Source organism: Rattus norvegicus, chromosome 9, assembly GCF_036323735.1.
Source record: "Rattus norvegicus strain BN/NHsdMcwi chromosome 9, GRCr8, whole genome shotgun sequence".
NCBI classification, from domain to species: Eukaryota; Metazoa; Chordata; class Mammalia; order Rodentia; family Muridae; genus Rattus; species Rattus norvegicus.
This window is the reverse complement of record NC_086027.1, coordinates 101,762,671-101,772,836: the sequence shown is the minus strand read 5'-3', so window position 1 is coordinate 101,772,836 and position 10,166 is coordinate 101,762,671. Positions and strand designations below refer to the sequence as shown.

The 10,166-nt window shown below is 46.3% G+C and overlaps 1 protein-coding gene across 7 annotated transcripts; it reads left to right on the top strand.

Annotated features, from left to right (window-relative positions):
* Window positions 1–1,103: 1,103 nt before the first annotated feature.
* Dtymk (deoxythymidylate kinase) lies at window positions 1,104–9,938 on the top strand. Of its 7 annotated transcripts, XR_005488878.2 has the most exons (6): window positions 1,159–1,459; window positions 2,376–2,484; window positions 4,441–4,531; window positions 4,692–4,848; window positions 7,718–7,843; window positions 9,451–9,588. XR_005488878.2 is itself a non-coding variant. In NM_001106925.1 (5 exons), the coding sequence occupies exons 1-5, from the start codon at window positions 1,330–1,332 to the stop codon at window positions 9,566–9,568; spliced, it is 639 nt and encodes a 212-aa protein (NP_001100395.1). In that variant the 5' UTR covers window positions 1,104–1,329; the 3' UTR covers window positions 9,569–9,938. The 7 variants fall into 7 exon arrangements, 6 of the variants coding, with proteins under 6 accessions (NP_001100395.1, XP_006245581.1, XP_038939353.1 ...); NM_001106925.1 differs by lacking the exon at window positions 4,692–4,848 and having other exon boundaries at window positions 1,104–1,459; window positions 7,646–7,843; window positions 9,458–9,938; XM_006245519.5 differs by lacking the exon at window positions 4,692–4,848 and having other exon boundaries at window positions 9,458–9,934.
* The last annotated feature ends 228 nt before the right edge of the window (window positions 9,939–10,166 follow it).

The window sequence follows — 10,166 nt, the reverse complement described above, 5'->3', positions numbered from 1 at the left end:
ACAGTTTCCAGTTCATTTGGGTAAACAGTGACCTTATGTTAAAAGTAGAGTGGTTTCCTGAGAAACAGCCAAGCTGTCTTCCTTTCTTTGCCTTCTCATCTGCTCTAACAGTTTCCTTTGCTTCACATGCTGTATGGTTAGCCTGGTAGATTCGGGCTATTCTCGAAGAGATGTGAAATTATCTTCTTTTAATGTATGATTACTAACAATATGTTTATGTTGAGCATGTTTACATATGTGTCCGGCATCTGAACATCTTTGACTGGACGTTAGTTCGAATGTCTGTATAGACCTTGAACAAGTGCTGGGGTTATAGGCTATGTCACTCACTATAACTAATTTATTGTGTGCTGGGTATGGGATTCAGGTCTTTGTTCGTGTTAGGAAAGTGCTCTATCGACTGAGTACTTCCCTAGCCAGTCTTTTTTTTTTTTTTTTTCTTTTTTCTTTTTTTCGGAGCTGGGGACTGAACCCAGGGCCTTGCGGTTGCTAGGCAAGCGCTCTACCACTGAGCTAAATCCCTAACCCCCCTAGCCAGTCTTTTAGAAACAACCTTTGACTACAAATCCTTTTGCCTCGGCCTCTAGAGTATTGTTTTGGTTTTTCAGACTGGATCTCACAATGTATCCCTGGCTGGCCTGAAACTATGTAACTGGCCTTAAACTCCCAGAGATTTACCCACCTCCTGCTCATATATTTTTCCTGACTTTATTAATTTTTTTTCTGTAAAAACACTGCTAGGGGCAAATCCAAAAAAAAAAAAAAAAAGGAAATTTTCAGTTCTGGCCAACGCTGCAAATAAGTCCATTTCCTTCCACCAACTTCCGTCCGTGGGTTTTCGACACTAAAACCACAACGAAAATTCCTGAGCGCTTTGAAGATGCTGCAGTCAGTGCATCTTGGGGATCGATGCTGTTATCTTTATTCCTTTTGCAGCCGGATCATAAGATGGCTCGTGTGCGCGCGCATGTGTGTGAGTGATAAGAAACTTTTAAAACCGTCCAGTAGCGCGCTTAGAGGAAAGAAAATTTGATTCCGTTACTGTTCTAGAACTTCCACGTGACCAGAGCCCGCAAAACCCTAGTAGGTAGGATTGGTCCTTTCCGGGAGCTGCAAACGGAAGTTCCTGGAGTAGGCGTTCGCTCGTCAGCGGGCTGGGGGCCTAGATTGCGTCATGTCCGGAAGCGGTTCCCTGCAGTCTTCAGTGCTCCACTTCCAGCCGGAAGAGGTGCGTCCGGGCAGAGCACCAGCGCGCGCTTCCCTTCTGCTGCAGCTAACATTGGCGGGAACCTGAAAGGTTGGCTGGAGCTGTGCAGGCTGTCAGTCGCGATGGCGTCGCGTCGCGGGGCGCTCATCGTGCTGGAGGGTGTGGACCGTGCTGGCAAGACCACGCAGTGCCTCAGGCTGGTGACCGCGCTGTGCGCCTCGGGCCACAGAGCGGAGCTGCTGCGTTTCCCTGGTGCGCGGGCGGGCCTTGGGAATTCCCTCACCCTCTCTTTGGGCTTTAGTCTTTGTATCTGTAAAAGCTTTTAGAATATTTATCTATTATTGTGCATGCATGTGCTGGCTAGTTTATGTCACCTTGACACAAGCTACAGTCATTTGGGAAGAGGGACTCTCAATTGAGAAAACTGGACCCACCAGATGGGCCAACAGACAAGCCTGGGAAACATTTTCTTGATTGGTCATTGATGTGAGAGGCCCAGCTGGTGGAGATGAATTAGTAAAATGCAAACTGAAACGAGGGCCTGAGTTTAGCCTCCCAGGTTAAAAAAAAGCGGATATGGTTGCTTATCCCAGTGCTGGAAAGGTAGAGGCGGGCACTTTCCTGGTACTTGTTGGCCAGTCCAGCCAAAAGTGAGCTGGTCCCGGTGGAAGACAGCCTCTGAAAACACAAGGTGGACAGGTACTGAAAAAGGAGCATGACGTTGACTTCCGGCCTTGAGCCCTATGCACTGGACACCAACCCCTCATCCTACAAATTAAGTAGGAATTGGAGCAACGCTTTCCTGGATATTTTAATTTTCAAACCAACCAGCAAAAAAGTCTTTTTTTTTTTTTTTTCTTTTTTTTCGGAGCTGGGGACCGAACCCAGGGCCTTGCGCTTGCTAGGCAAGCGCGCTATCACTGAGCTAAATCCCCAACCCTGGTCAAAAAAGTCTTAACAAGTACTTTTGAAATCAAGACTGAACGTGCGCGTTACTTCCTTCCCTTGGGGAAACTCATTTGGCTTCAGAGATGGTCCAAAGCTGTCTAGAGGTTTAATAACGTTCAGAGTTAGACACGAGCACAAGGAGAAAACTTCGGTGCAAACCATAGCATACTTCAGGTGAACAGTCTGACTTGAAGTCGTGTTTGTATCTTTGTCTTTCTAGAAAGATCAACAGAAATCGGCAAGCTTCTGAGTTCCTACTTAGAAAAGAAAACCGAGCTCGAGGATCATTCCGTGCACCTGCTCTTCTCTGCCAACCGCTGGGAACAAGTGTAAAGATTGGTTCATTGCCCCCCCCCCCCTCCCGTGTAACTTGCAAGCTTTTGTGTATGGCACGAGTGCAAACATACATAGGCACGTGGAGACCAGAGGCCAACTTGGGCATCTTCCTCTACCGTTCTCTACTGCATTTGAGACAGTTGGGTTTTTTTATCTTTATTTTTGCGTAGCATAAATGCCTAATGTATGTTTGTGTGCCTCATGCATGCCTGCTGCCCAAGGGAGCCCGATCCCTGTAACTAGAGTTCCCGAGAGTTGTACACTGTCTCGTGACCTGAGCCCTTGGCAAGAGCAGTAAGAGCTTTAAGTGCTGAGGCAGGCTTTGTTTCAGTTTTTTTTAAAGGGTTGAGACAGAGTTTCTTTGCATAACAGCCCTGACTGTCCTGGAACTTACCTTGTAGACAGGCTAGCCTCATGCCAGGCTGAGATAAGGTTTCTTACTGGACCTCAAGCTCACTAATTTTAGGCTACACTGGCCTTTGTGCTTCTGGGTCCTGTCTGTCTCCCTGAGTTTCAATTTTCCTCCTGGTTTATATCTGGGTTCTGGGGAACTAGGGATCCAAACTCTAATCTTCTTGTCACGTGGCAAACAGATTATCCATACAACCACATCTCTTGCCCCTAGCCTTTTGTTTTTGTTTTTATTTTTAAGATACTTGTTTCCCTCTGTAGCTCAAGATGTCTTCTAAGTAATGGCAATTCTATCTCAGCCTTCTAAGTACTGGCTATTTTCATTTCTTCCTTTTTTTTTCCTAGGCGGAGTTTCTCGGTGTAGCCATGGCTGAACTTACACTCTGTAAGACCAGTCTGGCCTTAAACTCATAGAGATCCACCTGCCTTTACCCAGTCTGGCCTTAAACTCATAGAGATCCACCTGCCTTTACCCAGTCTGGCCTTAAACTCATAGAGATCCACCTGCCTCTGCCTCCCTAGTGCTGGGATTAAAGGCGTGCGCCACCTCCTCCTGGCTAAGTTGGCTGGTGTTGTGATGTCACATTTTCAGAGCATGTACTTTGTGTTGTGCGTCTGTCCTTTGTCAGACTTATCTTTTATACATCCTCTCTCCCATCCTGTGGCTGTCTCTTCACTTGTTTGATAGTGTCTTACACAGCACAGCTTCTTCAGTGTCCTGAGGTTAGCCTATCTGTCCTCGAATGACTTTGACCTTTGGTGTTATCAAACCCAAGGACATCCAGGTTCTCTCTTTCCTTCTTACCTTCCTTTAAAGGGTTTCTCTCATCCATTTAGGTCTGGGGTCTGTTTTAATTTTGTGAAGGCTCCAAGATCAGAGTTTAGATGTCTTTCTGTGTTCGCATTACTGACTCTTTAACAGCATATATTAAAAAAAAAACTCTTAAAGGTCTAGCTCTGTGTATACACACTCATTAGTAGTTTACATTGGCTTGCAATTTGGGATTCTCCGCTTTGGCCTCCCAAAATTGGGATTTCAGCTTAATGCCATTATGCTCTAAAGATCAAGAGGTGGAAGCCAATCTGGGACAGCCTGGGCTACATACTGAGACCTATTTCAGCCTTCTTCCCCCATCCCCCAGAATCGAATGCCTCCTGTGAGGCATGCTAAGTGAGAAGGCTCTAACTCCCTTCTGTGGCCTCGTGCCAGGCCCTTCACCTTTACTCGTCTAAGGTTTTTTGCACATTGGTAATGACAATGAGCCTGTGTTGTTTGGTGGGAAACGTCCTTGATATTTTGCCTGTCATACTTAGGGACACACGTATCAGTCTCATCGTCTGCTGCCCCAGGCTCTCTGCCTGGGTTCTCCCTTCAGCAGGGGAGGGTAGAGGTGTTCCCTGGCATCTCCTAGAAAGAAGATATAGAACTTTCTGGTTGTAAATAAGTTTATAAATGACTGCTGTAATTGTCACTGGGATTTCTGATTTGTGGTAGTTGGGAAGCCAGTTCCAGGGCTCAGGAGCATTCTGTTTTTCAGGCCATTAATTAAGGCGAAGTTGAACCAGGGTGTGACCCTTGTTTTGGACAGATACGCGTTTTCTGGGGTTGCCTTCACTAGCGCCAAGGAGGTGAGTACTGTGGAGTCCTGCTTCAGCGTGCCAGGCGTGGGCCCCAGGTCTGTTCATTTGCAGTGTACCTGCCCACAGAGTATGTGTCGAAGCTGCTCTTAGGAACTGGATGGCTCTGGCATTCCTTAACTCTGAGATGCTGTCTTTTGTCGATGAACAGGCATGCAGGTTTTTCACGTACAGCCTTGTACTTTGCATTTGGATGATTTGTCTCATAAAGAGGTTCCTCGTTAAGATTTCCTGCGATGCCTCATTTTGTGACCCGAGGTGGAATGACTGGGACACTGGAGCCCTCTGTCCCTCCACACTTGATATGTGTAAGGAGCTGTGTACTGTCCTTTTTATTTATTTTTAAATGTCTGCCATTTACATGCTTGTTTAAACAAGGTTGCACTGTGTATCCTGGCTGGCCTGGAACTCTGTGTAGACCAGACTCACCATGAATCATAGTGATCCACCTGCCTCTGCCTCACGAGTGCTAGAATCAAGGGCCTGCACCACCACGTCTGACAATGCCTTTTAGTTAGCCTTTAAACTGCAAATATTTAGCAACAGAAAACCTCCCAGAAGTCCCATCAGCCTCAGGGACACTCAGCATCCTCTGTTCGATATCAGATGGTTTGTTTTGTTTTCTGAGTCAAGGTTTCTCTGTTTGGTCCTGGGTGTCCTAGAACTGACTCTGTGGACCAGGCTAGCCTCGATCTCAGAACCCCACCTGCCTCTCCTCCCAGATGCTGGGACTAAAGGTGTGAGCCACTGCTTGGCATGTGGTTGGGTTTTTAAAATATTTTATCTATGAGGATGCTAAGTGTAGTTCTCCACAATTGAGGGCTTCTACCCAAAGAGGTTACAGTGGGGAAGGACTTGGTTTCTCCCTAGCTCCTGGGAATTTGACTATGTTCCAGTGAGTATATGGGCAATCCAAATTGGACTTGAGTTTGAGGGTGGGGGGAGTGTCTACAAGGGAGGGGAACCTGGGAGAGGAGTGTGATTGGGGTTCATGATGTGAAATTCTCAAGTAATCAATAAAAATATGTAAAAAAATTTTCTTTATATGGGTGTTTTGTTTGCACATATGTCTGGTGCCCATGGAGATCAGAAGAGGGTATTCAGTCTTCTGGAACTGACATTAACAAATTTCGAGGTGCCATGTGGGTGCCATGGAAGTGAGCCCAAGGCCTCTGGCAGAGCAGCCAGCGCTCTTAACTTCTGCACCTTGTTCCTAGGACCTGGAGTTGTTGAGACAGTGTTTCTAGTAGGCCAGGCATTTTGGGAACTCACCAGGTAGATCAGGTTGGCCTCAAATTTGTAATCCTCTTGTCTCAGCCTTCTGAGTGCTAGGATTACAGGAGAAAGGCACTATGGCTCAAGAAAGACACTTGTAAGAACAATGTCCTCTAGGGGTTGGGGATTTAGCTCAGTGGTAGAGCGCTTGGAGCGCTTGCCTAGCAAGTGCAAGGCCCTGGGTTCGGTCCCCAGCTCCGAAAAAAAGAAAAAAGAAAAAAAAAAGAACAATGTCCTCTAAACCTTTCAGTTTAAACATGTAATCACTGTTCATGTTTTCCAGCTCTCAAGAGCTGGCTGATTGCCTTGTATTTTTATCGTATTAAATGAGGATCTGCCTAAGGTCCATATGAAGGTCCATGTGTTGAAGTACGTACCATCTAAACCTTGCTGCTTTTTATTTATTCTAATTGTGTGAGAGATGGAGGCCAGGATATGTGTGTGCCAAGCCTGCACATTGAGGTCAGAGGACCACTTTGGAGGATTGGTTCTCCTGCTGAGCTCTGAGGATTTAACTCCAGTGTCAGCCTTGTGTGCTGAGTAAGTTCCTTTACCAGCCAAATCATCTCACTGTCCCAAGTTGTTTTCTTATTTTTCGGCTGAGAATTGGACCAAGGGCTTTATATGTGACAGGCAAGTGCTCTAACTTCGAGTTATCCCTGTAGTCTCTTAAATGTCTTGATGTCTAAGTTCCCACATCTCTGAGGCTCACATTTAAAATATTCTGAGCACTGAAAGTATAACTGATTTCTTTAAAAAAGAAAATAGATGTATTCACTTTATTTTCAAGTGTGTGTTTGTCTGCATGTGTCAGATACCCTGAGAAGGAGACACAGGAATTATTAGCCATCATGTGTGTCCTGGGAACTGAATATGGGTCCTTTAGAAGGACGACACGTGCTCTTACCAGCTGAGCCATCTCTCCATGTAGGAGAGCAACTGGTAAAGCATGTGCTTGCCCAAAACACAACCTGGAGCTAGCTCAAGGCTGGTTTTGAACTCAGATCCCTCAGCCTTTGCCTCTTGAGTTTAGGGATTAAAGGCATATGCCAATACTGCCCACATGTGTTTTGATTTTTGAGGCGAGGTCTCCAGTGGCTCAGCTTAATCTGGAACTATGTAGCCAAGGATAACCCTGAACTGTCTTCTTGCCACTTTGCAAGTGCTGTCACCACACCTAGCTTAATGGTTTTGACTTGTACTTTTGTAAACTTAAGGGTGTGGAGTCCTCAGCAAGAATCAGATGGTGTCTGATAATATATAACCTTGGGGATGACAGATTGCCAAGTGATAATCTTTTAAATTCTGTTTCTTCTACACCTTAGAGTGTCTCCCCAATGGACTACTTTGTATAAGGAAGCCAGGGTAGATGATCAGCACCCTATAGCCCTGTAGGCAGGGCCCCTGGGGTCATATTTTCTGCAGGATGGTGTGTCCTTGCTAGCTCTACTTATCTTCTGAAAACAAGGACATTTTTATCAAGTTGATGAAGTGGGAAGATCTATGTAAAAAATTAGTAGGCAGGCATGCAGTGGGTTTCCAGGATTGCTACTTTCCTCCAATGTTTACTGGGATGCAAGATTATGGCAAAAACTCTGTTTCTGGAACAAATTGCTTCTCGTTGTAGACTCTGAGGTTGAATGGACGACCGGGATATTTATGTCTGCCATGCCTTATTTTCTGAGACCAGGTCCACAGTAGACAGACTGCAGAGCACAGAGCTGTGGTACCGTCCTGTTTACTCACTCACGGCACCCCAGCCCACTCTGAAGCAGAAGATTATACCCCACTCAGTTTGCCTTCTCTAACTGTTAGGTTCTCTGTTGGCAGAATTTTTCCTTGGATTGGTGCAAACAACCAGATGTGGGCCTTCCCAAGCCTGATCTGATCCTGTTCCTGCAGTTACAATTGCTGGACGCTGCTTCGAGGGGAGAGTTTGGTCTTGAGCGCTATGAGACTGGGACGTTCCAGGAGCAGGTTCTGCTGTGTTTCCAGCAGCTCATGAGTGAGAAGAACCTCAACTGGAAGGTAAGTCCTGGAACAAGCCTTTAGTCTGTGATATCCCCATTCAGAACATGGTCATGTGATATCCCCATTCAGAACATGGTCATGTGATATCCCCATTCAGAACATGGTCATGTGATATCCCCATTCAGAACATGGTCATGCGATATCCCCATTCAGAACATGGTCATGCGATATCCCCATTCAGAACATGGTCATGCGATATCACCATTCAGAACATGGTCATGTGATATCACCATTCAGAACATGGTCTCGCAAGCCACATCACACTTTACTTACCACAGGGATGACTCTTCAGTGTACTGTGTAGTTGGGCCATACTCAGGAAGTGCCTCAGAAGGTGGGGTTTCCCAGTTTCACATTCAGATATATCTTACTTTTCCCTTTATTTCATACTGTGACTTATTCCTGCTGGCCCTCAGTCATACTGTAAGTACCTTCTCCATCAGTACCTCCTGAGACTTTACTCCGCTGGTTTCTTTGGAGCTTTGTGGGGCTGTGCTATTTCCAGGAGCACAGAAGGGTCATACTAGGCTTCCCTCCGGTCCTGTTTCCTCCAGTTAGTACCCGTGTTTCAACACTGGTCTCAGGAATTGGCTTCGACTTCCAGTCCTTGCACGAAGGCCACCATGAGCCCCTTCTCTATGGTTTGCTCCTGCTCTTCTGCCCTCTTTCCTGCGTGCACATCGTCTCAGCAGCCACAATGGTCCTGGTGGGTCTGTCCCTGTCTGCACAGTCCCAGAGAGGCACAAACCCAGCTTTCAGTAGTCCATACATCCCGAGCCAGCTTTGTCTACAGAAGGCGCTGCTTCTGTTGCCCTTGTCTATAGTATGTGCCCTCGTGATTCTGAGGTTTGTCCTAACTGTCTGCATCACTTTCTGTTAGAACAGATGATGATAAAGCCCTTTTACTTTGTTGGACACTAAGTCAACCCAGAGAGCCATCCTGGAGAGCCTGGGCAAGGGTGTGTGGCTATACTGTGGTTGTCGAGTGACCTTTTAGGAGGTAACACATGAGGCTCTCCTGCACATAGAGTCATACATACCTTGTGAAATACTTGGATTCTGTCCATAAAATTGTTACACCCCTGGAAGGTTTTCAAGAATTTACTGCCAAAGGTCTTAGCCAGACTTACAGAACTGTGGGACCTGTCTAGATCCCTTAAAAAGGAAAGGACTTGGGAGATGCTGACACATCTGGCTTGCTGCTGCCTGTCCTGATAAAACAGAGCAGCTATATTAGGACAGTTTTCATCTCAAGAAAGGTATAACTGTGTCTGCAGCTCTGGTTGTCCTGGAACTATGTAGTCCAGGCGGGCCTTGAACTCACAGAGATCCTCCTGCCTCTGCCTCCCAGAAGCTAGAACTGAAAGGTGGGTGACTGTTTGTGTGGAGCCTGTTCTTGTCAACTGGAAGACAGTCGCTCAGCCTGCTTAGAACAGAGCAAGATGGGTAGCCAGTGCATCCTGTATTTGGGACGTGGCAGGTGTGCAGGCCGCTTTCTACAAATACCAGGTTCAAAGAAAGCAGGTGAAGGGCCCCTGCAGGGACATGTACTGGGAACAGAGGGAATGTGGTATAATGACCCTTTTTCTGCTCTCTCCTCTGAGGTAATAGGTGGTTGATGCTTCCAAAAGCATTGAGGATGTCCATGAAGAAATCCGTGCGCTCTCAGAGGACGCCATCCAAAATGCTGCACAGAGGCCACTGGAGGAGCTATGGAAATAAATCAGAGCTTCCACTGCCAATGCTGTTCTCTGGCTCTCCCACCTCAGCACTATCCTCTGGCTCTCTGGGAGAGCGTAGAAGGCTCGCATCTCAACACTGTTCCGCAGGAGCTAGTTCTTGGCAGAAGGGATCTGTAAGGCTCCACACACAACTTGTTTGGGTGATAATGGACAAGTTGTACAATATCTCCCTCTGCCTACTGCTTGCCCGTAATGTGCTGCTTCTATTCTGAACTTTAGTAGGTATTCTCAAGCAGTTTCCTTGAGATAAGTTAAAAAAAGAAAAAAAAAAGAAAGAAAGAAAAATAAAACCAAAAACAAAACATAATTTTTACAGAAACCAATAAAAAACTTAACCTAAAATGTACCTCACTAAGCTTCCTTAAGAATTTGTGGAGCGGGGGTTGGGGATTTAGCTCAGTGGTAGAGCACTTGCCTAGCAAGCGCAAGGCCCTGGGTTCAGTCCCCAGCTCCAGAAGAAAAAAAAAAAAAAGAATTTGTGGAGCTGGGTCTGCCCCCTATTCATGGTCTTTCCACTGTGGGTTTGATCGATGTTACTAGGTCCCTTGTTCCAAGTCTGTGTTCCCAGGTGTTATCTA

Coding starts and splice junctions, on each gene's coding strand:
- Dtymk (NM_001106925.1), top strand. CDS start 1,330: ATGGCGTCGCGTCGCGGGGCGCTCATCGTGCTGGAGGGTGTGGACCGT. Junction 2,485..4,440: donor GCCAACCGCTGGGAACAAGT/GTAAAGATTGGT, acceptor TCTGTTTTTCAG/GCCATTAATTAAGGCGAAGT. Junction 4,532..7,645: donor CCTTCACTAGCGCCAAGGAG/GTGAGTACTGTG, acceptor CTCTGTTGGCAG/AATTTTTCCTTGGATTGGTG.